General features: G+C 44.4%; 1 protein-coding gene across 4 annotated transcripts in view; it reads left to right on the top strand.

Moving 5' to 3' along the window:
* The window catches only part of ST3GAL5 (ST3 beta-galactoside alpha-2,3-sialyltransferase 5), a 30,955-nt gene extending 9,798 nt beyond the window's left edge, over window positions 1-21,157 (top strand). Inside the window, exons 2-7 of one of the 4 annotated variants that reach the window (XM_061992745.1) lie at window positions 5,830-5,941; window positions 8,025-8,139; window positions 10,662-11,005; window positions 14,354-14,540; window positions 16,034-16,192; window positions 18,598-21,157. In XM_061992745.1, coding sequence (XP_061848729.1) covers window positions 5,830-5,941; window positions 8,025-8,139; window positions 10,662-11,005; window positions 14,354-14,540; window positions 16,034-16,192; window positions 18,598-18,861 — 1,181 coding nt within the window. In that variant the 3' untranslated portion in view covers window positions 18,862-21,157. Of the gene's footprint in view, window positions 1-5,829; window positions 5,981-8,024; window positions 8,140-10,661; window positions 11,006-14,353; window positions 14,541-16,033; window positions 16,193-18,597 lie in introns of those variants that run through there. The other 3 variants (XM_061992744.1, XM_061992747.1, XM_061992748.1) reach the window with 3 other exon arrangements.
* Window positions 21,158-25,858: the final 4,701 nt, after the last annotated feature.

Below are 25,858 nucleotides of genomic sequence, written 5' to 3'. Positions count from 1 at the left end.
CCATAGAATAAGAGGCTAATTTACAAAAGAATAAAAGCCTGCTATGAACAAAGCAAAGGCAATGAAGCTTCAACTTTACCTTTATAATTCAAGCTGTAAAACTTCATGGATTTCATTCAACCTGCTGGAATATATGTGCTTAATCCAGAGTGTGTTCCCTCATAAGTGACATCAGTGCCATGGCTAGACATTGTGATGTCTTGGTACTTTGCTGTGATGATTTCCTGGAAGCAGGATCCTGTAATACCTAGTCTGATTAATTCTTTTGTGCAGAATCCATTCTTATCTAGGTTCCTATAGACTGTGATCAGGTTACCTCTTTGTGCTGTTTACCCAAGAGACCTTCATTGTTCTCTAGTGAAAAGGACTGAAGCTTTTTTTATTCTGTGGATTTTTTCTTTGTTCCATTTTATACTTCTCCCCAACAGTGCATGTAGAGACCTGTGGATCTGACAGATGCAATTGTTGTTTTGTTGTAACTTTGGCCTACGCAGTGTTCAGCAGTAAGCTGTGCAGTAAGCCATCCATGTCAGTGAGCAATCCCCTCCCCTTTTGCCAAACAGTGCTGGGGGCCCCTTAATTGTGCTGGACTGAGTCTTCTCCAAGGTAATCTGTCTGTGTGTACTCTCTGTGGTAATCTCTCAAGCAATCCTGGAGTTTCCACACAGTCTGCAGGCCTTGTTCACACTCTTTTCAGCGTGCTCTAACCACCACTCTTTTCATGTGCCACGTGTGACCACGCTGGCAGGCTCAATGAACTGGAGATGCTCTCTGTGCTGGCAACATCTCTCTGGATATCTGTCATCTCTAAGATGTGTTGGTATGAAAGTATGTTGGTGTGAAGGTCCCAGGTGATGCTGAGGGATAATTACTTGTCTTTGTGTAGTGCAGCAGGAAAGTCGTGTGTCATACCTGGAAAATAAGGTGATCACACAAGTCCTTCTGGATTGACACAGAAGATCTCAAGGTAGGGCAGTTCAGCTTGGTCATTGCTGAAGCTTTAAGCCCAGCCAGGAACAAAGCACCATGCAGCTGCTCACTCACTCCTGCTACCATGGTGGGTTGGAGAAAAGATAACAAAGGGTCTGCTGTGTTGAGAAAAGGACAGGGAGGATCACTCACCGGGTATGGTCATGGACAAAACCAGACTTGACTTGTGGAAGAAAATAATCAATTTAATCTGTTGCAAATCAAAACCAGAGTAGGATGAGAGGAAATACAACCAGACTTTAAAAAACTAAACACCCTCCCCACTCCTTCTTCTTGGGCTCACCTCTGCTTCTGTTTTCTCTGCCTCCTTGCCTATCTACTCAGTGTAGGAGAGCAGGGAATGGGGGTTGTGGTCAATTTGTCACAGGTTGGTTCTGCCATTCCTTGCTCCTCTCTGGGGAGAACTCCTCACAATCTTCCCCTGCTCCACTGTGGGGTCCCTCCCAGGGGAGACAGTCTTCCATGAACCTCTCCAAGAGTCCTTCTCATGGACTGCACCTTCACATGAACTGCTCCAATGTGAGTGCATTCTGCAGGCCACAATCCTCAGAAGCAGACCACTCCACTGTGGGCTTCCTACAGTCACAGGCTCCTTCAGGCACTGCAACCTGCTCCTGTGTGGGGCCCTCCAGCAGATCTCAGTTTTGCTGCTGCCATCTGTGGGCTTCGGAGAGTGACCTGCTGTCTCACTACAGGATGCAGGGAGAACTCTGCTCTGACACACCTCCTCCCCTCCTGCCTCACTGATCTTGGTGTTAGCATGGTTGTTTTATGGGTTTGCGTGGAGCCATTTCTGATAACAGGGAAGGGATTGTAATGATGGCTCCTGTAAGTTGCTCAAAGCTTTTCCCAGCTCTCAGTCAGGCCCACCTCTGGGGATGAGCCAGCTGGGCATCTCCACAATCACCTTTTAAGAAGAAACTGGAAGACAAGACGAATGTTCTTTCTTTTCCTTTCTGGGAGGTGGTGAAAGGAGTTGGATGAGAGAGAAGCGACCATGTGGAGCACAAGTGAGGGAAGACAGGAGGAGGTGTGCTGGAGCAGAGACCTCCCTGTGTCCTGTGGCGAGGTGGCAGCTGTCCCCCTGCAATTCATGGAGTGTAACAGTGGAGCTGAGATCAGCTCACAGCTCATGGAGGAGCCTGGAGGGGCCGTGACTTTGTGGAAGGATGGCATTGGAGCAGAATGTACCTGGAGTTCTGATGCCGTGGAAGAGTCCCATGCTGTAGGAGTTTGTGAGGAACTGCAGCCTTTAGGAAAGACTCAAGCTGGAGAGGTTCCTTGGGGACTGTATCCCGTGAGAAGGACTCTGTGTTGGAGCAGGGGAAGAATATGAGGAGTCGTCCTCCTCTGAGAAGAAAGCAACAGAGACCCTTTGTGAGAGACTGACCACATCCCCCATTCCCTTCCCCCCTGTGCCGCTGAGCTGGGAGGAGCTGGAGATATTGGGAGCTGAAAGCTGAGCCCAGGAAGAAGGGAGGAATGGGAGGAGATCTTAAAGTGCTGGTTGTATTTTTATTATTACCCTACTTTGTGTTTGCTTTTCCTTTCTGTCCTGTTTCTAGTTGGTAGTATATTAAACTGTTCTTACTTTCTTCCCTCAGTCGAGTAGTCAAGTCTGTTTAGCCCAGAACCATCATTAGCAGTGAGCCCTCCCTGTCCTTGTCTCCATCCACAAGGCTGCTGGTTATCTTTTCTTCTCCCATCTCACTGGAGTCTCCATTGTCCTGTGGAAGGTGTTGGGAGTGAGCAAGTGACTATGTAGTGCTTTGTTGCAGGCTGGGCCTGAATTACACCACACTATATCCCACTTCCTCTCCTCACTTCCTTTTCTCACTGCAGGCTTTCCTCTCCTCAGTATTTATCGCAGAGACACCTGATTGGCTTGGCCTTGGCCAGAATTGGGTTTGACTTGGAACAGAGGGAGCTTTGAGCAGCTTTTCACATGGGCCACTGCTGCAGCCCATCCCCTACTACCAAAACATCCTGCCACACAGCAGGATTGTGATCCCAGCACAGTGATCCGTAGTTGGCACTGGGATATGGTTTTTGTAACAAATTTGGCTGATGCACACCAGGCCTTTACCCTTGTGGACTTGACTGATTTGCTGCAAATCTTATCTGAGTGAAAAATGGATTTGTAGTGCAGTTGACTGGGGTGGTGGTGTCAACACCTGGTTTTGCTCCTCTGTGCTGTTTTTATCTGGTAGTGTAGATGCAGAGGTAAAGATGAGAGATTGCTCTGAGAAAATTATGAGCTTGTGAGACTTGATAGGTTCCCTGTGACCTGCTCTCTTGTGTCGACAGCTGGATTTCCAGCTTAACCACTAGCATTTATTTGGGTGTCATCCCTTGGATTTTGGTTTACACTGTTCCAAAACAAGCAAAATGATACTGGCCTCGGTTTGTACAGTGTTTTCAAATCTGCTAAAAGGTGCTTAGGGTTTTGCTGCTTTGTGACAAAGGCCTACAAATGAGTGCAACAGCTCAAGGAGTGTGCTATTAATAAATACAGAGAAGTGAGTAATACAGGGCTCTTAGTAGTACTGTAATAGCCAAGTTACCTACGTTTGAGACAAGTGATGAAGTTCTCTGCTGGCAAAAACTGTTAGGCTTTTTTTTTGGCTTGTTTGGTTTTGTGGGTTATGATGACTTGCATGTAGCTCTAGAAAGCATCACTTAACTGTTGTCTGTTCTTCAAAGGACTTGAGATGCTGATCTTGATCTCTCTCTTTCCTTATCCCACCTTGTCTCACAACAGTTTGTGATTTTCTGTCTTGAACGTGTTACTGAGAAATGATGTGTGACTGTGCAGAGAGACCGACTTTGTTGTCTTCTGAATTAGATATCCCTGAGATTCCAGTGGGCTGGATTTGAGATCTTTTGTTTTATCCTGCTGGTTAAGAATGAGTTGTTTGTCCAAGCAAACAGTGTTTTGAAGTGACAATAGAGACTAGTGGAAGTGGATCGAATAGCCATATAAAGTAAAAGTAAAGTGGAGAGGAAAAGAGTGTGTGAAAGATCATCCCTAGATAAAAGCCTCCCATTAGCCTTGCTTTAAAAAAACCTCTTAGACAAGAGAACAGGAGTGTGAACATCTTTGCAGTGGAGGTCCGAAAGGGTTAAGCACTGAGATCACAAGGAAGGGCAGGGCTGAAGTCCTCCACTGTTGAGGATCAGGCTGCAGCCTTCCATGGTTCGCTGATCTAAGGGAGTGCTGCTTTGAGAGATGGATAAGGCAGAAAAAGCTCTTAACTGTAACCATCTTCTGTTCAGGGCAAACTCAGCAGGATTGTATGTGTAGGCTTTGTGTAGTGGTTGTGGTTGAACCACAGCTGGCAGCTGAACATCACACAGCTGCTCACTCTCTTCTCCCATGTCAGATTTGGGGTGAGAATCGGGAGAGTCAAAGTTAGAAAACTTGTGAGTAGAGACGAAGAGAGTTTTTAATAGGTAAAGCGAAAGCTGTGCTTGCAAGGAAAGCAAAACAAACCAAGGAGTTCATTTACCACTTCCCCTGGGCAGGCAGGTGTTCAGCCATCTCCAGGAAAGCAGGGCTGCGTCACATGTAACAGGTACTTGGGAAGACAAACACTATCACTTCAAATGTCCTTCCTTCCTCTTCCTTCCCCCAGCTCTATCTGCTAAGCTTGGCCTCGTAAGGTCTGGGATATCCCTTGAGTCAGTGGGGTCAACTGTCCTGGCTGTGTCCTCTCCTAACTCCTTATGCATCCCCAGCACACTCACTGGTGGGGTGAGATGAGGAGCAGAACAGGCCTTGACTCTGTGTAAGCCCTGCTCAGCAGTAACCATCTCTACATTATCAACACTGTTTTCAGCACAAATCCAAAACGTGGCCCCATACCAGCTGGAACTCTGTCCCAGCCAAAACCAGCACAATGGTGTGTCCTTGTTTGCTCACATCTTTGGTTAACGGCAGCAACCTGTGAGAAGTTGATGTGCCAGCCTGAGTTTTTCTTTCCTAAATCAGAATTGAAGCATGCTGATGGAAATGTGGGAGCTTACAAAACAGTAGGCTCTGAGATTGTGTCTTGTTAGCCAATGATCAGTGACTTGCCCATCTGTGTGCTCCTGATGGGTTCATAAAGTCTTTTGGAGGGGAGCTGCTGCTGCTCTGCTGTACAGAGACTGCCTTTGTGCTGTCAGCATCCTGATTCTGCTCTGTGCCAGGCAAAACTTCCTGCACACCCTCTTAGGTACTTGTTGTTGAAGTTGCTCACCATGTTGTTGTGGTTTCTGAAGAAGTTAGCAGTAGAATTCAGACGGTGGATGAGACAGATTTGCTTCTTGGAGAAATCAGGGAGTTGATTTCAATTGTAGGCCCTAGTTTTGAGGATGGGATGCTTTGTACAGGCTCTGCATGCTGGGAGCATGCTTGAAGCCTCCAGGGTTGTGTCGTGCTTGGGCATTTTGGTTCTGGGATGCTAAATGCTCTGAGCACACTGTGTAGATTTTCTTTGTTTTCCTGTCTGCATTCTAATAATTGCTCAAACAAAATGGTGTTTGATGCAGATCAAACAGTAGTGTTGGACAGTAATTGATGTAATTGCAATTATTAGACTTTAGGCTTATGAAAAATGCAAAGACTTACACCTGGAAACATGTACATGTTTTTAGAATCATGTCCTGGCAGTGCATCTGAAATTAGTATGTGTTTGGTCACAAGGGGGTCAGGAGCAAGTCAATATTCCCGACACAATAACCAAGAATCACAATCTGCTTTGTGAAACAGAGTAAGTTAACAGTTTTGAAAGTCCTGTGAACTTCTTTCTGAGTCAGCAAAGGTTATGATGATTTTTGTCTTTCTTTTTTTTACAGCAATGCTGAGTGACAATAACTCTATGAAGCTGAAAAGTGATTGTTCACCTCCTGTGCAATGGTATAAGGTGGCTGCACCTGAAGATGAGAAGACCAAGCTGGTTTTTAAAAGGTACTCGCAAGTAAGTGTCATCGCCACAGCAACACAGAGGTCAGTTGGTGTCCACCTTGCCTGGGTAGCTACAAAAAGGATGCAAAAATCAAGAGATGAGGTTTCCATAGGAACTGAGTAGAGGGTTAGGCACATGATTTTCCCTGTGGCACTGAGGAGCCTGGGCTCTCTTTTAGTAGTATCTGTTTTCTCAAGCCAATGTGAGATTCCGGTACCTTGCTGACCAGTATTTCCAATCTTTTTTTGTATCCAGCTAAGTAACAATTTTGAGGCTTTTGTACAGTCTCATAATTGAAGAAACTGAAGGACAGTGAGTGCTTTGGGTAATTGGTTATGAACACTTTTGGAATGTTACATCACTAAATCTTACTTCATTGTTTATAGTTTGAAAATGAATTAGAATTAATGAGTGTGTGCTAGTGGACATCCAAACCCATATTTTAAATCAGAAAAGTTCACTACTGTGATGTCTGTGCCACATAAATTTATAAGTCTTAAAGCTTAAACTCAAAACCAAACAGTTATATGCACTGGTGTTTTGAGCACCTGAAAGGTATAGCCCCAGATCAGTGTAGAGCTACTTAATGAACCTCAGTGGAGGGCAACCAGCCTCATTATCTGCTGTGAATCCCCTGTTTTCTGCCAATCAGCCTGTGTTAGGTTTGTGTGGCAGGGTTTTTTGGTAGCAGGGGACAAGGTCAGTGAGGCAGGAGGGAGAGGAACAGAGATCCTCCTGCAACCCACAGAGAACAATGGTGGAGCTGATATCTACTGGCAGCTTGTGAAGGACCCCATGCAGGAGAGATAATGCTGCTTGAGGAGGGCTGTGACTCTGTGGGAAGACTGGGCTGGAGCAGTCTGCTTCTGAAGGACTGTGGCCTCTGGAAGGGACCCACACTGGAGCATGGAGCCCATGGGAAGCATTCATGTGGCCAGAGAGGTTCATGGAGGACTGTCACCTGTAGGAGGGACCTCAGAAGCAGAAGAGACAATCTGTGGTAGACTGACCACAACACCCATTCTGCAAAAAAACCTGTATTGACTTCATCTGAAAGTTTCAAGAAGCACTGAACACTTAGTAGGTTGTATACTTTTTAACAACTTTTAAACAAATTTCCAGTGCTTAGGAAACTGAAGGAAACTGCCACTTGGGCAACAACCACAACTGTAACCAAATACTGATGCCATTTTTGAAGGTCAGTTTAGACATGAAATGAGCCAAGTGAGTATTTGGAGATTGACAGTGAGATTCTGTAGGAATAAGAACTGAGTAGACCAAAGAATAGGAACAATCTCTGTTACCCAGTTTTGAAGTTGGCTGATAATGTCTGGGTTTTTTTCCTTCTGTATGTTTTGGGGATGTAAATAACTAAATTAGACTTCTCATTATAAACCTGAGTGAATGGTGGCCATTGACTGAAAATCTTTCAGTTTGAAGTTCCATCTTGTGAACTCTGTTTCAGAATAGCTGTGCTTTTAAAACAGGAAAACAGAATCACCTTGGCTTTCTTTATGTGAGGAGAGCTGTTTGGCCTATGAGAAGTGCATTTAAAATAACATGATGCAGGAATAGAACTGCATAAATCAGTGTCAATATCCACCACTTTCCTTATCAAAGCATCTATATTTGTTCATAGAATCCATAGAATGGAAGGGGTTGGAAGGGATCATCTAGTCCAACCCCCCTGCTCAAGCAGGTTCACCTAGATCAGGTCACACAGGAACATGTCCAGGTGGGTCTTGAAGACCTCCAAGGAAGGAGCTTCCACAGCCCCCCTGGGCAGCCTGTGCCAGGGCTCCCTCACCTTCACAGTAAAATAGCTTTTTCATATGTTTAAGTGGAACTTTTTGTGTTCCAGCTTCATCCTAGTTTCCTGCAAAGAGGTCTGACATGTTGTGAAACACTTTGCAGTGACCAAAGCAGTAGTTTTACTTGGTTTGAATCAAATGCAAGTATCTACCTGAAGTTCTTAAACTGTCTTAAATTTATCTGAAAAGCTTCATTTAACAATTGATGGTTTGCTGGAAAAAAACATTTTGGTTATTTTTCCATTCTTCCACCCCTAAACCCTCCTGTTTTTAGTCTTCTTGCAGTGTTTGTGGTTGGAGGGTGCTTCCTTTATGTCCTCAAATTACATTTTGGTGCTGAGGAATGTGATAGAACAAAAATGCCGTATGTGGACCTTCATCGTGTAAGGGTTGGTATTTTATGACTGTTTATTTACTTGGCTTAAAAAAAGTTGTAAATTAACAATATAAGAGTTATAAAGATCTATTATAAAGAACGAGAATGTCTTGTAAGAGGAAAATTTTTGCTTGATTGCGTGCCATAGAACTTCTGATTTTTGCTGTTGTGGAGTGACAACCAAAGTGCTTAGAGAAACTGAGACATGACTGTTAACATTTGAAATATGTCAGTGCAGATGACTCTGGTGATCAGAAAAATGATGCAAATGAAATGTAACATATTGAGTAAAAAAAAAAAATCCCCAAACTCAACACATGGAGACAAAGGTTTGGTTTTACCCAAGCCAGTTCCCCAAACTGATTTGCATTATAGTTGCTCAGATGTTTTTGGAATCACAGGGCAAATATGCAGGAGGGTGCAGCTCTTGGTTAGTTGATTTCTTTAAGGTAGCAGCTACTTACTTCAACTACGTTTTTGCATGTGGCTTTTACACTGGTGTATCAGATGCCAGTAAAGCTTTCTATAAATGCTTGATGACTGTTCTCTGCCTTTGCTGCTTGTTTGCTCTTTACTTATCTTGGCTTAGAGTTGGTGTATTTATCTCTTTGTCTTAATGTTAAGATGTGACATAGCAGAAGCTGTGATTTAAGATTGGCTCATCTTAGCATCATGCATGTACTCTCCTACTTCCCACCTTCTTCGGTGCATGTCTTTCCCCTTTTTGAGACACTCCTTTTCTTCTTGTTTGACTATTTCTTTCCTTAAGAATATTTTACATTGTTCCTGCTTAACAACAAACACCTTAAGCCAAGCAAACCTAAAGACTTCATGGACTGTATTTACTGCTGTCTCATGAGTCATTTGGTTTGTGTTAAATGCAAGATGAGGGAATGGCATTGCTGTGTCTAGTTAGGTAGCTGATTGCAAACTGGTTGGGCTGATTGTCAAGTTCCTGCCGTCAGTTTTTACTGACAGGATGTACAACTCTCCACCTTAACAACAAAACTCCGGAAGAAAGAGCTCTTTCTGGCAAAGTACAACATGAAGTTGCTTAGTCATGCTTTGCCCAGAAGGAAAGGAGAGAATCACAGAATGGTAGGGGTTGGAAGGGACATTTAGAGATCATCCAGTCTAACTCCTCTGCCAAAGCAGGTCCACCTAGATCAGGTCACACAGGAGCACGTCCAGGTGGGTTTTGAAGACCTCCAGAGAGGGAGACTCCACACCTTCCCTGTGCCAGGGCTCTCTCACCTTAACAGGAGATAAGTTTTTCCTTATATTTAAGTGGAACTTTTTGTGTTCCAACTTCATCCCATTACCCTTTGTCCTGTCACTGGATACAACAGAAAAAAGCAATGCCCCAACCTTCTTACATCCACCATTTAGATATTTGTAATGAGATCCCTCCTGCCCCAGTCTTCTCTTCTCTAGACTAAGCAGCCCAAACTTGCAGAGACCTTGGTAACGGTGACAGAGGCATTTCTGTAGAACAGGCTCGTTTCAAAAAGAACAAGACTCCACAACAAATCCAAAAACAACAACAAAAAAAAAAACCCAAAACCAAAGCAGCACAACTTCTTTGTGCACCCAGCCACACACTTCCCTTTCCTTAACAGTATAAAAGACTGAGTAGGGTTAGCACTAAACTTGCATCTTGACTTTCTGACTGCGCTTGTTCTTCAGTACAGTGGCAGAAACATCAGCAGAATTGTATTGGAGAACATGCAAAAAGATTTCACTTCAAGTGATAAATGAATACCTGTCTTCCTAATACTGGCTTGCCACTACAGATTTCTACAGTAATGCATTAATAGTTTTTGGGGTTTTTTAATGAGATATGTCAATGTGTAGTTCTATCTGAGAGCTCAATCTCTTTATGCAATAGGGAGCTGTAGTTTCTGATTTTGGTGACTACTCTTTGAAAGAAAGCCTGAAACACCTCCACTTTGCATTCCTTTCCAAGTTGTGCTTTAGTCATTAGCAATGCCTCTTTAGCAATACTTAGGCACGAAGTGTTGCTTCATTTTGATTGGTAAGCAAGTCCAGGCTGCCATTTCATGGAACTTTTACCCTGTGGATGTGTGTCTGTTAAAATCCTACCACAGGGAGAACTCAGGTCACATGGTTGAGCAGCAGAGTAGAGTTGTTGCTGAACAGTGTTGCTGCTGAAGTAGTTGGGTAAAGGCACGACTACATTTTTTTTTCATATGTCTTTGTAAATAACAGTACAGATGTTCTCAAATAGAACACTGTCACTTAGCACTGTTACTAGCCTAATTTGTTCTTTAGAAAACCTCCCATCCAGATGTGATTGGATGGGGAGGCACTTTTGCATGTCTCCACCCTGCACTGGTTATGATCAGCATTTGAGTGAATGCTTTAAAACAATCCTGAATTTCCATGCTTAAGCTTGCTTAGAAAACCCCTGTGTTTGCCAAACTGCTGGTGGTCAGCTGGTGGGTTGTGTTAGAAGGGCTTTCCATGTGTTTGAAGCTGGCTTTCCTGACTGAGATGGTGTATGTTTTGTTTTAGAGAGCACAGGAGTACACCAGCACAGTGTTGCAGGAGCAGTGCCGACCTTCTTATGTGAAGAAAGAAATGGGGAAGTTATTTGCAGACAAATACAGCATGGACATATCTCCCTTTGTCAGGAAAATTATCAATGAAGATGAAGCTTTATTTAAATACGAACCTCCTTTTGGATTTCACAATTTCTTTGATAAGCTTAAAAATCTCCTCGAACTCTTACCTGAGCATGATTTACCAGAAGATGTGAAGTCAAAACACTGTAAGCGTTGTGTTGTTGTTGGCAGTGGTGGAATTCTTCATGGATCAGAGCTGGGTCACTTACTGAATCAGTTTGATATTGTTATAAGGTATGTATTTACCATTTAAGGTTTCCAGCTGCTTCAACTTTACATTATGAATTGACTTTGTTTTTTAAGGGGAAAATATCTCCCAACATTTATGCAATGCATAAATGCATTTATACTTGATGAAATTTCATAGAAGCAGAATAGTTTTGGTTGGAAAAGACCTTTAAAGTCATCGAGTCCAGCTCCTCACCTCATACTACCAAACCCACCACTAACCATGTCCCTCAGCACCTCAGCTGCATGGCTTTGCAATATCTCCAGGACTGGGGACTCCCCCACCTCCCTGTGAAGCCTGGGACAGTGTCTAACAAACCTCTCTGGGGGGAAAAAGTTCTGCCACATCTCCAATCTAAACCTCTCCTGGCACAATTTCAATCCATTTCCTCTTGTCCTATCACTTGTTACTTGGGAGAAGAGACTGACCACCACCTTGCCACAAACTCCTTTCAGGTCGTTGTAGAGAGTGATCGTATCTCCTCTCAGCCTCTTTTCCAGACTAAACACTCCCAGTTCCCTCAGCTGCACCTCATCAGACTTGTGCTCCAGACAATTCATCAGCTTCATTGCCCATCTCTGGACATGTTCCAGCATCTCAATGTCTTTCTTGTGATGAGAGGCTCAAGACTGGACACAGATGTGGCCTCAGCAGTGTCCAGTGCAGGGGGACAATCCCTTTCCTGGCCCTGCTGGCCACACTATTTCTGATACAAGCCAGGGTGCCATCGGCCTTCTTGGCCACCTGGGCACACTACTGGCTCACATTCAACTGCTGTTGCTTAACACCTGTGTGTCCTTTTCCCCTGGACAGCTCCTCTTCCCTAAGCCTGTAGCTTTGTCTGGGGTTGTTGTGGCTCAAGTGCAGGACCCAGCACTTGGTCTCATTAAACCTCATGCAGTTGGCCTCAGCCCATCGCTTTGCCCTGGCCAAGTCCCTCTGAAGAGCCTTCCTGCCTTCAAGCAGCTCTATGCTGGGTATCACCTGCAAACTTACTGTGGGTGCATTTGATCCCCTCATCCAGATCACTGATAAAGGTGTTAAACAAAACAGGCCCCAGCACTGAGCCCTGGGGAACACCACTGGTAACTGACTGCCAACTGGGTTTAACTCCATTCCCCACCATTCTCTGGGCCTGGCCGGTTTTCCACCCATCATATAGTACGTCCATCAAAGTCATGGGCAGACAGTTTCTCTAGGAGGATGCTGTGGAAAGTTGTGTTGAAGACCTTACTAAAGTCCAGAAAGACCACATCCATAGCCTTTCCCTCATTTAGGTTAGAAAAACAGAGCCTGCCCTTCCTAAAGCTGTGCTGGCTGGGCCTGACCCTTGATTGTTCTGTATGTACCTCACAGTGGTGCTCAGGATGATCTGCCCCATAACCTTCCCTGGCACCAAGGTCAGGCTGACAGGCCTGTAGTTCCCAGGATCCTCTTTCTAGCCCTTCTTGTAGATGGGTGTCACATTTACCATCCTCCAGTCTGCTGAGACCTCCCCAGTGAGCCAGGACTGCTGGTAGATGATGGAGAATAGCTTGGTGAACACTTCCACCAGCTCTCTCAGTACCTTCAGGTGGATCCAACTGGCCCTAGTCTTCCATCTCAGTGGGACAGGTACCCAGAAGACAATCATCAAAGGATCTTTTGAAGTCTTGAGAGGCAAAATAACTTGTCATATTCACAAGACAGGAATTCAGTGTAAGTATTTGTGGACTTTGCATACAAAAAACCCAGGCAGATGAGAGAGAAACCAGTGCAATGATTTTCTTAATCCATTTAAGCTTTCAGAGTCAGGCTTTAAGACTCCTCTCTGCCTTTTCCCCTTTGGTTAGTTGAGATGCTTATTTAAAGGATATTTTTATAACAACTACTTCAAATGCAATAAAAATTATTTGCTGTTTCAGTATACAGTTTGCTTTCACACTGTATTGCATGCTTATCTTTCCTTATCTTTACAACATCAGTGCATGCCTTCTATGATTACCCATGCTTTCTCCTCTCTCATTTAATTGACTACATGCTGTATATTCATGCCTTTGTGTTTTGAATCGTGTCAAGTCACAAATTCAATACAAGCATTCTCCCAAGTTGCCTTGTAAATTAAGACTTGGGGCTTTTAAAAAGAGAAGATTTCATACAGTGAGTCAATAACTCATGCAAAGGTAAACAAACCTGTTAGCATGTGGAGGGGCAGAGATCTTGCATTAACTGTGCTCTGAAATCGGGGCTGGCAGTGTGAAGGTGACTTTTCTGTTGATAAAGAAATCTTTAGGACTTAGGCTGTTCTTCAGAACTGATGGAGCTGGAAGATAATATTCTTGTCAGCAATGTACTAGCAGGTGGAAGTTTTGGTGAGCTGGAAGGATCATAGAATCATAGAATGGTAGGGGTTGGAAGGGACCTTTAGAGATCATCTAGTCCAAACCCCCTGCAGAAGCAGGTCCACTTAGATCAGGTCACACAGGAACATGTCTAGGTGGGTCCCCTCAGTCTTTTCCGGACTGAACAGCCCCAGTTCTCACAGCCTTTCCTCATAAGGAAGATGTTCCAGCCCCCTGATCATCTTGGTGGCCCTGTGCTGGGCTCTCTCCAGAAGTTCCCTGTCCCTCTTGAGCTGGGGAGCCCACAACTGGACACAAGACTCCAGATGAGGCCTCACCAAGGCAGAGGAGAGGGGGAGCAGAACCTCCCTTGACCTGCTGCCCACACTCTTCTTGATGCATCACAGGATGCCATTGGCCTTCTTGGCACATTGCTGGCTCATGGTTAGTTTGTTATCAACCAGCACTCCCAGGTCTCTCTCTGCAGAGCTGCTCTCTAGCAAGTCAATCCCCAGCCTGTACTGGTACATGGGGTTGTTCCTCCCCAGATGCAGGACTCTGCACTTGTCCTTGTTGAACCTCAGGAGGTTCCTCTCTGCCGAAATCTCCAGCTGGTTGAGATCTTGCTGAATGGGATCTAAAGGACATAAACCCCCAGGATTCATTGAAGGGTTAACTGGACTACCTCTTCTGTTCTCTCTTCTTCTTTTAAGCCTCTCTGAGTTGGCACAAGGCAATGAATATGAATTCTGAAAAGCTGTTTTGAATTATGTTTCTATTCAAGCCTTTCTTTTTGAAGATTTGCACATGTGCCAGTTAATCTAGAAATAGAATTGGCTCCCTCTCAAAGATAAGGGGTGGGTGTGTGAGGCAAGGAACAGAGATACTGAGAAAGTGCTGGGCTTGGTTAAAAATCTGTGGGATAAATTCAAGTTCTTTGTGTAGTGTCTGAGATTGTAATGAGCTTGTAACTAATGCTTTTTAAATACTGTTTCTCACCATTGTGTGGGGTGTGTGGGGTTTTTTTGTTAGATTGAATGATGCACCAGTTCAAGGATACACAGATCACGTTGGGAACAAAACTACTATACGGATGACCTACCCAGAAGGAGCCCCCCTTTCTGAGCACGAGTATCCTCCTGCCAGCTTGTTTGTGGCTGTCCTCTTTAAAAGTGTTGATTTCAATTGGCTTCAAGCAATGATAAAAAATGAAACCTTGGTATGTACTTGTGTCACTGTTACGTACCTGTGATTTTTTGTTTGTTTATTTCTTTCCCTGACATTTAGGGAACTGGTCTTTTACTATACTGATATATGTTATTATATATTATATATATATAAATATATAGTATAATATATATTGTTTATTATAATATCTCTCTATTATATATTATTGTATCTTTTATGTGACTTAGTGGGTTTTTTAGCTTCCTCTCCTAGTTAGAATTGGTACCAGTGTTCATGTCGAAGCTCCATGCCCACAGTAACACTTTTCTGCAGACATTGGTGACTTACACTAAGCTGCTGACATTTTAGCAAACATTCAGTGTAGCATTTATTTCACATGAGATTTAGGTGATTTGAAGAAGAGACTTTCTTTAACAGCTAAAGCCTGTGCTGCTACAGTAGATACACATACAGTTAATGTATAATTGAAGCTTCACAGCTGATAATTCACATTTGTTTGTGGTTCCAAAATTCAGAGCTCTTTATTTCTCACTAAATATTTAAAGAATTGCTAAGGAACTGATAGAAGGATTCCATGGTTCCAAACTCTTTGAATTGGTGGTTGGTGAGAGGACTGATGTTCATAGGCACAAGCTGAAGCACAGGAGGTTTCCCTGAAACATCAGGACACACTTTTTAGCTGGGAGGATGACTGAGCAGTGGCACAGGTTGCCCAGGGAAGTTGTGAAGTTTCCCTCCTTGGAGTTTCTCAAGAGCTGTCTAGATGTGCCTGGACAACTTGCTGTAGATATCCTTGCTTGAGCAGGGTTATTGGACCACCTGACCTCCAGAATTGCCTTCCAACCTCAACTGCTCAGATTGTATGATCTGAGAACATACTTGCTGTCAGTTGGATCAGCCCTTTCTACAGGAATTGGTAGTTGTAAATTGATTCAGAGTATGGGTAGGAAGACGTGACCATAGCAGCCCAGATTTGATCAGTTTAAGCTCCTGTGGAGTTGTACCTTAAAGGCTGTTTATAAAATACAGGCTTATGTTGCAGCTCTGTCAGTTTTACCATTCACTTAGTGTTACCCATTTCATAGGAAGACTCATACAGTGAGCCTGGTTTGCTATTGACTGTAAATTGACTGCAAGTAGCATGAGATCAGAATCAAGCTTGTGGAGCCTTGTGCACAGTCTCTTCTGGAGCGTTAACGTTTATGGGTAGGTGGGTGCTGTCAGACAACAGCTGGTCACTTCAAAGCCTGAGCAAAACTGTAAATCTGGTCCTTGCTTCAGAATTCCTGGTTAATGTTTGTGTAAAAGTGTGGATTCCCTTTTTCATTCCTTTACATACTGCTGTCTGCTTGGGTGTCTGGGGAAGGTCCAAAGAACCTGGAGGTTTTCCTCCACCACTTTAGCTTTAAACTGTTTCCTGAACTTCTCTGCTGAATTCTATACCCTGTGTAGTGTCTGCTACACACTTTGCAGTCTCAGAGTTTCCCTTTGCTCAACTATTGGTTTCTTTTCCCCTTCTCCCAGCCTCTGTGGGTGCGACTCTTCTTTTGGAAGGAGGTTGCTGAGAAAATTCCTTTCCCATCGAAGCAGTTTCGCATTCTGAATCCAGTCATCATCAAACAGACAGCTTTGGACATTTTACAGTTCCCTGAACCTCGGTCAAAATTCTGGGGTTGGGATAAGGTAAGAAGGTCGTTTTAAGGACAAGGAAATGGAAGCTATAAAATTCAAAGTAAAATAAGAAGCTGAAAAAGAAAGTTTTGAGCTCATCCTTAAATGTAGTTTCTCTGTGCAGTTTCAGAGCTGGCCTCGAGTAATGGGGAAATAAACGTGCTCTCAAAAGACTCTTGTGTTTTCTTGTCTAAAATCAAAGTAGGATTTTGGCTCACCTATTTAAATGAGGTATCATTCCTGAGCGTGCTGACGTGGAACAGCAGGTGTTACAAAGCATTTAAATGCAGTGAGACAATTTCTTTTCAGTTAAATGTGTTCACTCATACATCACTGTGACTAGTTGTCACTAGTTCTCTTCAACTGTGCAAATTCCTGAATAACCATTGTCTCTTACCTCTTGTGTGAATACATTTGATGGTAGCATTACTGCACAAATGTATCTTCTTGCATTTATTTGTCAAAAAACATAAGGTACCAAACTCTGTATCCTCTAGTTGTAGTATACTTGTCTTCTTCAGAGGTTGTTCAGATTCTGAGGAATAGTGTTAGGGTGCCTGTTGCTGAAGCAAGTGTAAATGGAGCCTTTGATGATAGCAGGATTTGGCTGGCTAGATGAGGGGGGAGCAGCAGATGTCATCTACCTTGACTTCAGCAAGGCTTTTAGCACTGTCTCCCAATAACATCCTCAGCAGAAAGCTCAGGCAGTGTGGCTTGGATGAGTGGACAGTGAGGTGGATGGAGAGCTGCTGAATGACAGAGCCCAGAGGGTGCTGATCAATGGCACAGAGTTGAGTTGGGAGGCCTGTGGCCAGTGGAGTTCCACAGGGATGGGTTCTGGGGCCAGCCTTGTTCAACACCTTCATCAACAACCTGGATGAGGGGACAGTGTACCCTGAGCAATTTCCCTGATGACACCAAACTGGGAGCACTGGCTGATTCCCCAGAGGCTGTGCTGCCATTCAGCGGGATCTCGACTGGCTTGAGAGTTGGGCAGAGAGGAACCTCCTGAGGTTCAACAAGGGCAACTGCAGCTGGGAGGGAACAACCCCCTGCACCAGGACAGGCTGGGGGTCAAACTGCTGAAGAGCAGCTCTGCAGAGAGAGACCTGGGAGTCCCGATTGATAGTAAACTGAACATGAGCCAGCAATGTGCCCTCGTGGCCAAGAAGGCCAATGGCATCCTGACATGCATCAAGAAGGGTGTGGGCAGCAGGTGGAGGGAAGCTCTTCTCCCCCTCTATTCTGCCCTGGTGAGGCCTCATCTGAAGTCCTGTGTACAGTTCTGGGCTCCTCAGCTCAAGAGGGACAGAGAACTTCTGGAGAGTGTCCAGCACAGGGCCACCAAGATGATCAGGGGAATGGAACATCTTCCTTATGAGGAAAGGCTGCGGGAACTGGGACTGTTCAGCCTGGAGGAGACTGAGAGGGGTTTTCTTTAATACTTTGAAGTATTTAAAAGGTGGATGTTAGGAGGATGGGGCACAATTTTTCCTGTTGTATTCAGCGATGGGACTGGGGGTAATGGGATGAAGCTGGAACAAAAAAAAAAATTCCACTCTAAACATAAGAAGAAACTTCTTTGCTGTTCAGATGTGTGGAGTCTCCTTCTCTGGAGGTTTTCAAAACTTGCCTGGACACATTCCTGTGTGACCTACTCTAGGTGGACCTGCTTTGGCAGAGGGCTTGGACTAGATGATCTTTAGAGGTCCCTTCCAACCCCAACCATTCTGTGATTCTGTGAAATATCAAACTGAACTGCATTTCAGTTGTTTGTTTGGAGCGAGGGTTCTCTTGTAGTTCAACTACAGAGCGATTGGGCATCAGGGTGGGTGTCAGGAAGCTGGGACATCCCTTTTTTCTGTAGTAGCTAGCAACAGGACAAGGGGGAATGGGATGAAGCTGGAACACAAAAATTTCCACTTTTAAGAAAAAACTATTTCACTGTGAGGTGAGGGAGCCCTGGCACAGGCTGCCCAGAGGGGTTGTGGAGGCTCCTTCCTTGGAGCTCTTCAAGACCCACTTGGACATGTTCCTGTGTGACCTGATCTAGGTGAACCTGCTTCTGCAGGGGGTTGATGATCTCTAAAGGTCCCTTCCAACCCCTACCATTCTGTGATTATATGATCTTGTTTTCACAGAAGAGAAAATTCAGTGTTGACAGCCAAAAGTCCTGTTAAAGGGAAATACTGAAGTTGTATTAGTATTTGGTTCTGAAGTTGTTAGTTTTTCCTTGATCATATAATTGATTTTTAGTTTCGGTTATAGTTGAATATAGTTTTAATTGATTGTTTAATTGACTTTCAGTTGTAAGTGAGGAATTGCCAAAGCCATTAAACTTCACACAGTGTTTATGAAAACTGGTGAATGTTTGTGTTCAGGAAGCTTCATGGTTTTGTTTTCTTCCCCTTGTTTAGAATGTACCTACAATTGGGGTGACAGCAGTTGTTCTGGCCACACATTTATGTGATGAAGTGAGTTTAGCAGGATTTGGATATGACCTGGATCAGCCCAGCACACCTTTGCACTATTACAACAACCTCTGCATGGCTGCCATGAACGGACAAACCATGCACAACGTGACCAGTGAAACCAAGTTCCTGCAGAGACTGATCAAAGGAAAAGTTGTCAAAGACCTCACTGGTGGGATACATTGTGAATTCTGCAGCGAAGACAGCTAGTGATTGGAGTGCAGGTTGGTTTGGATTTGGTGAATTTCCAGAGGTTCACCTGGAACAACCCTTTCACTGTCTGAAGTAGTTCTTCAAAGCGTGTCTGAAACGGACGTGGAATCTCCACCGCCTCTTTTAATGTTAAGTTCAGTTTGTTGGACTTTCATTTTGATGTCAGATCTTACTTTGCACATTTTTGTGAAAAACTGTAAATACAATTTAGAAGTTGAAAGAGATCCATTTAAAATATTTAATGTTGTAGTTAAGGAAAGCAGAGCTTTTGGGTTTGGATATCTGTGGTATGCACAATGCTAGCCTGAGTTGTCCAACAGCACCCAAGAGGTATTTTCCACTGAACTATTGTCTTTGTTGGTCCAGTTCTTGTTGTGTGACTCCTTTTCGTGCATGCCATGGGAAGAAAGGTGTACACTTCTCAAGACTTTAACTTCTTGCAATTTGAGCATCGTGGTTTTCCCCTCATGTATTTATATTCCTTTGGTTTTGTGCTGGGCTTTTTTTGGAGTTGGTTGAGGAACGTGGGAGTGGTGGTGGAGATAAAGACTGTTGTGGCAACGACTGAACAGCAAGTACTTTGGCATTCATGATTGGTATTAAAATCATTGATGCATTAATGTATGGGGTTAGAATCCTGCTTTATCATGAGGTGTGTTAGGGCTCAGAGCCCTTCATTTAGCCAGTAGGAGGCTTTCACCTGAGCCAGATAGTTTGTCATTTCCTTAAGACCCAGATAAAACGTTCTAACTGATTTGCAGCAGAGTTCAGCTACCCCCATTATAGAAGTGGCATTAATACCAAATCTGCACCCCTCTCCCCTCTTTTATGTTTTGAGTGACTTGAGAATTGCTGGTTCTATAAAACACTGGTTTGTGTGAATCTTCCATTTAGCAATAATAGAACCTACGACTAGGTTGACATTTCTGTTGGTTCACTTTATGAGCCTCAAGTAATTAATTACAGATATTGTCACTTTGATAGCTTACAGTGAAGATAACCCTTATGAACTCTAGTATTGACTATTTAATTGAAAGGAGAGTTAGTTGTTGGTTTTGCTGGATCAGCTTTTAAGTCAGCAATTGGATGGGTGTGTGTAAGTTAAGAAGAAAATCACTTTGAGAAAGTAGTATCATCTAGTAGCAAAATAGGTAACTGTAACTAGATAACTGCTGAAAATGACACAGTTGAGAAGGAAAAGCTGGAGATAAATGTTCTTGTCACTGGAAATCACTGCATTGCAAAGAAACTGGGCTGTGCAGCTCTAAGCAGGTTTTGATGTTGGTTATGAGTGGGAGGTATGGCTGTGTTTGCACTGAGTAGCGTTGGTAACCTACAGAATGTGAGAAATGCTTGCTTTGGGAATGAAAGCTTGTTAGCAAACCAAAGGTTGCCCTAGAAGTGGTGTTGTTCATAGTCATGGACCATGCACAGAGTGAACATTCCCATTTTTTTGGTTGTGGGTAAAGACAGGAACGTGGTTGTAAGTTCTCAGAATACGAATGTGGGAAAGCAAGCTGAGGGTGGTTGTATGATTTATTTCCACAGAGAGAAGGTCTAATGAATGATACTGTTAGGAAGCAGGAGCAGCAGACTGCTCCTCACTGTTGCTCTAAAAGGCATTAAAATGACATCAGATCATAAAGCATCCCTCTGAAGGAAGTTGTGGAGCTCATCTCTTCCAAGTCCTGAGGACCTCTGAGTCCAGTTGTGGACAGTGAACAAATTTGAAAACCACATTCTTGTCTCTGGCACTGTTTGGGTTCATAGCAATAATATGAATCTAATTCCTCTGTGCAGCACATGAATTTTTGTACTAGCAATAAATTTCTAGCCTATGTTTGTTTTTTTTCTTGTATGATGTTTAATTTAAAGATATTTCACCTGTGAAGAGTTTTATACAGATGGTTTTTAGTTAATATATTAAAATGTGTTCATTATTTTCTCCTGGTATTTAAACTGGATGCAAAGTACCTTAATTTCCTTTGGGCTTAGTGAAAGTTTAGAAGATTGAGAGTGTGTGTGTTGAAAGGACACCCTGAACTCACACCAAATGGACACATTTCAGAGGACTCGGTCCCTCACCAGTTTGCTTTATTCAGCAAACTTAATCATCAGTAGCTTTTTGGAGATGCTGTGTTTCCTGTCAGATTCTGTCCATGTAGGATTGGATTGTTTCCTCACCTGATTTATGGTTTGTGCTAAAGCAATTCTCATGGTAGTGTGTACTGCATTGGGTACCATCTGTGAAGTGGCAGCCAAGTTCAGGTTGCCAAAAGCAATAAAATGATGAAACCACTTTCTACTCACGTATTTGTCTCGGTTTTCAATTTGTTCTGCCTGCTTAACTAAAGATCTTACATGTCTTCCAGGTCTAGTTGAAGGTCTTGATACAACCCTAGGCACTCAAGAGGAAGGGAGGTAGTGGCTGATGATAACTCTTTCTCCTTTCATTCACGCATTTTAATACCTGTCAGTAGAGTTCCATCTGTCTGGTACCTGGAAGAGAGGATCCGTCTCAACACGGACTGTATTGTAGGCTTCCAGGATTTTGGATTTGATGTGGATGAGACTGTTTCAGAGTGAGTTATAGCACTAGCCTTAAATTATGGGGGTGTGCCCTTCGGTGGTGGAGACAGACAGCAGCTTCTGTTCTGTGCTTCAGCCTTGGTGTGGGTGACACAGAACAAAAGCTACATGTGTCACTGTGTCCCGAATCTTAGCTGTGCAAAGAGTCTGCATTGTTCCTTGCATGTATTCCTCAATGGTGTTTGTATAACAAGTCAGCAAAGAATTTGGGAGCTGTGATAAAGCCATTGTATTCCATTCTAGAGTGTCTCTTTGTGACTCTCCTCTCTGCCTAGGAGCTACCACAGTTATGTGTGTGTCTGACCTCTGATGCTGAATTCTTTTTCATGGTTCCTGTGCAGGGAACATAGCTTCAGCTTTATCTTCCCTGGAGTCTGGAGTGGCTGTTAGGTATGTGCATTGTCTGTTATGCTTTAGTCTTTAGAGAAATTCTCTGTTAGGAATAAACAATTCTGAAACAATTGGGAAGATTTAGATAGTGTGTGAAGTGCTTTTTTGGTTTTTCTCTTTCAATACATTAAAGCTCTTTTCCAATTAAAGCTCCTAAAGGTCTTTTCCAACCAAATTGATGCTGTGATTCTTTGTTCAGGTTTGTGTGGCCATTTAGAGAATAGCAAAAAGGCTGAAATTTGGCTACTTACTTTGGCTAGATTCTGTTTGTACAAACACACAGGAACTTTGAATTGCCAAGTGGGAGTTCAAGGTGCTGTTTTTCAAGTGCTGATAGGAGTCCTGCACCCAGCTGGTTTCTCTTCAGCTGGAAACAAACTGATACTACCTTGGAAGAGTACCATAAGTGAGGTTGTGGTTTGTTGGTTACACCACGTGCCCAAGTTGCAGAAGGAGACATACAGAACCACTGGTCTGTGGAGTGGGAGGGAACTGAAAAGGGTGTCACCAGTCTGTGACCAGTTGACTTCAGAGCTGGATAATAGGCTTGTTAGGGTGATCTCAGATGCTGAGAAGGAGCTGAAGAGCAATTCAGCCTCTTCTGTGGATGGATGTGTGCCAATAGCTTCAGCTCTACTGCTGTAGCTGGGACTTAAGCAGGAGATGGGAGGGGAACAGGAATGGCAGCTGTGTAGTGAGTGTGATCCCTTTGCCTGTTGCCAAGTGAAGGAAGAGCTCATGCGCTTGTGTTCAGACTAGCGCAGATGTGATGCTGTGACTTCCCTCAAACTGCCACCAGCAAGGTTTTGTACAAAGGCTTGATTTCACCAGCACCTGGATCTTGCCCTCTGAGATTTCTGTTGCCTTTTCTAATTTCTTGCCTTTCCTAATTTTGAACCTTACCTGAGGTGATGGTATTCCACATAGCTCTTTTATTATAGCCAGGGTATACATGCTGACAAACTGACATTTGGTGCTGTCATCTAAAAGCAAAGCTCTTTCTTTTCCAGGAAAGAACAACCTTGCCTGTGTTTTGAAAGCACAATCCTGCCTGTTGTGGCTGAGGTAATGACCAACTCCAGCAGAACTAACTGGAGAATATGATACTTAAAAATGCTGCTGCCAGAGAAGCCATTGCTTGAAGTGACATACAACCAGATCCAAATAGGAATTAAAGCATGAAGGGCTTTGAGGAGGAACAGCAGAGCCCTGCTGTGAAATGCAACCCCTTGCTTCTGCAGCTGCCTAATGCTGGAAATGCTTAACTTCTTGCAAGAACACAGCTCTCAAGTTGAAAGTTCCCAAAGCTTTGGGAGTTATGTTTGTAGACAAACGTGGGTATGTGCTGGTCACAACAAGTTTGAGAAATTTGGCATCAGCCTTGTCTTGTGTCTCACAATCCCAGAGTGGTGGGGACTGGAAGGGACCACCAGAGCTCACCCAGCCAAACACCCTGCTAAAGCATATTCCCCTCAATCAGGGGCCACAGGAACATGTCCAGGTGGGTTTGGAAACCTCCAGAGAAGGAGCCTCCACAACCTCCCTGGGCAACCTGGGCCAGGGCTCCCTCACCTCAACACCAAAGGAGTGTTTTCTTGTGTTCAAGTGGAGCTTCCTGTATTCCAGCTTGTGCCCATTCCCCCTTGTCCTTTCTCTAGGCACTACAGAAAATGGTGTTGCCTCATCCTCCTGACATCCACCTTTGATGTTGATGTGGTCAGGTGTTGATGTGGTCTCCCTTCAGCCTTCTCCAGCCTGAAAGCCCCACTTCCTGCAGCCTTGCCTTGTTAGAAAGATACTCCAGTCCCCTCAGCATCTTGGTGGCCCTGTGCTGGACTTTGGAAGTTCATGAGCTGTTGGAAGCAGAGTTGGTGCCTGAGGGACCTGGGCACACCACACCTAATACTCCCTGGGTGTTTGATCACTCTACAGAAGCACACAGAAAGTGCTTTTCTTGTTACAAGCCTCTGTGTTCTCTCCTTCTGTGGCTATTTTCATGATTTCCCTAACCCAGCCCTGTGAGCAGGGCCTGAAGCCCTTGGCCTTGTGCCTGCTGGTGGTGTGAATGACCAAGGTCTGTGTTTCAGCTGTCCTCAGCTGAAGGTGGGGTATGTCATAGGGTCTTACTTTTTGACCAAAACTTGCCCCATTTTATACATACATAACCCTCCATTCCTGGGAAGGAGCCCCAGTGGCTCAGAGCTCTGTGCTGGTCTGTGCATCACTGCTGACAGACCCACACATTGCCTTGAGGGAATCCTCTTCCAGCTCTACCTTTATGCCTTGCTCCTCCCTGTATAAAGGCTGTTGCACCCATGTGCTGAAGGCAACAAGACTCAACAACAGTTTCTGTGGCTTATATTGGAAAGCAAGGCCAAGAATTACCAGGACTGGGTTTTGGAGTTGGAGTAGAGAGGCAAGATTTTGTTTCTCTCTTCAGCTACCTGCCTGTTGCAGCTGATTTACCCTTTTCTTCCTGCCCAAGCACTTGTGCATCACTTCTTTGTGGTTGAAACAAAACCCCTTGATTGAATCTTGATTGAAATCCTCATAGCTGTTAACTCTTGTGTTTTCCAGCCTGTGAACTGGAGTTGGAGCTGCTCAGGCTGGGAAGGCTGAGCAGGGCTTGACCGGAGGTGGTTTTACCTCCCTTTGGGGTCATCTGCCTGGTCATTCGTTTTCACAGCCTGCTTCTCTTGTGCTCAGGCCAAAACTAACTTGTTTCCAAGCTCCTACGTATGTCTTTAAGGAGAACAAAGCCTCCTTGTCTGGTGCAGCCACTCCTGCCTGTCTTGGGCAGTGAGGAGCCCTGGCCTCTGGCAGCAGGGACTTCCAGTTGCACAGAACAGCTTCAGCTGCTGGAGCTGCTCCCATGAAGGGGCTCCTTATTGAAAGAGGCTGCCAGGGGTCAACAGGAACATGATGGGCAAGCTGCAGAAAACCAAATATTTGTATTTTTTCCATCTTTCTGAAAAAGGCCAACTAGAAATACCAACAGGTGCTGCAGTGTAGGGCATTATGTGCTTCCTTCTCCATGTCTTTGCTTTCCTGCTGTAGCTAAAATAATTCTGCAGCTCAAGGAATCTTTGAGCCCCAGCTTGGGCCTTTAGAATCACAGAATGGTGGGGTTGGAAGGGACCTTTAGAGATCATCTAGTCCAACCCCCCTGCAGAAGCAGGGTCACCTAGATCAGGTCACACAGGAACATGTCCAGGTGGGTCTTGAAGACCTCCAAGGAAGGAGCCTCCACAACCCCTCTGGGCAGCCTGTGCCAGGGCTCCCTCACCTCACAGTGAAAGAGTTTTTTCTTATGTTTAAGTGGAACTTTTTGTGTTCCAGCTTCATCCCATTACCCCTTGTCCTGTTGCTAGCTACTACAGAAAAGAGGGATGTCCCAACCTCCTGGCACCTACCCTTTAGATATTTATAAATGTTAATAAGATCTCCCCTCAGTCTCCTCTTCTCCAGACTAAACAGCCCCAGTTCCCACAGCCTTTCCTCATAAGGAAGATGCTCCAGTCCCCTGATCATCTTGGTGGTCCTGTGCTGGACTCTCTCCAGCACTTCCCTGTCCCTCTTGAGCTGAGGAGCCCAGAACTGGACACAGGGCTCCAGATGAGGCCTCACCAGGGCAGATTAGAGAGGGAGAAGATCCTCCCTTGACCTGCTGCCCACACTCTCTAGCATGTAAGCCCATCCTGAGAGGAAAGTGGAAACAAGGTTCCCTGCAATTTTTCTCCTTTCTTCAGCCCATTTCTGCCTGAAGGCCCATTTTGCAGAAGCTGGATTTATTTCCCCACCACCTCAGGCTCAGTTATGAGAGGATGTGAGAACCTGGTAGAGCTGATAGAGAAGCTGTAAAGGAGTTTTTGCTCTCTACAAGAGCTGGATTGTTGCTCATTTGCATCCTTTTTGCTCTGCCTACTTTATTTTGGGCCACTGAGATATTTAGGGGTTTTTGTTGTCCTCTTTTACTCCTTTATCTGCCACCTTGTGTACTCCTGTGTGTCACACT

The sequence above is a fragment of the Colius striatus genome, chromosome 3 (genome assembly GCF_028858725.1).
Source record: "Colius striatus isolate bColStr4 chromosome 3, bColStr4.1.hap1, whole genome shotgun sequence".
NCBI classification, from domain to species: domain Eukaryota; kingdom Metazoa; phylum Chordata; class Aves; order Coliiformes; family Coliidae; genus Colius; species Colius striatus.
Note: the sequence above shows the minus strand (reverse complement) of the source record. Positions and strands in the feature narration are given on the sequence as shown.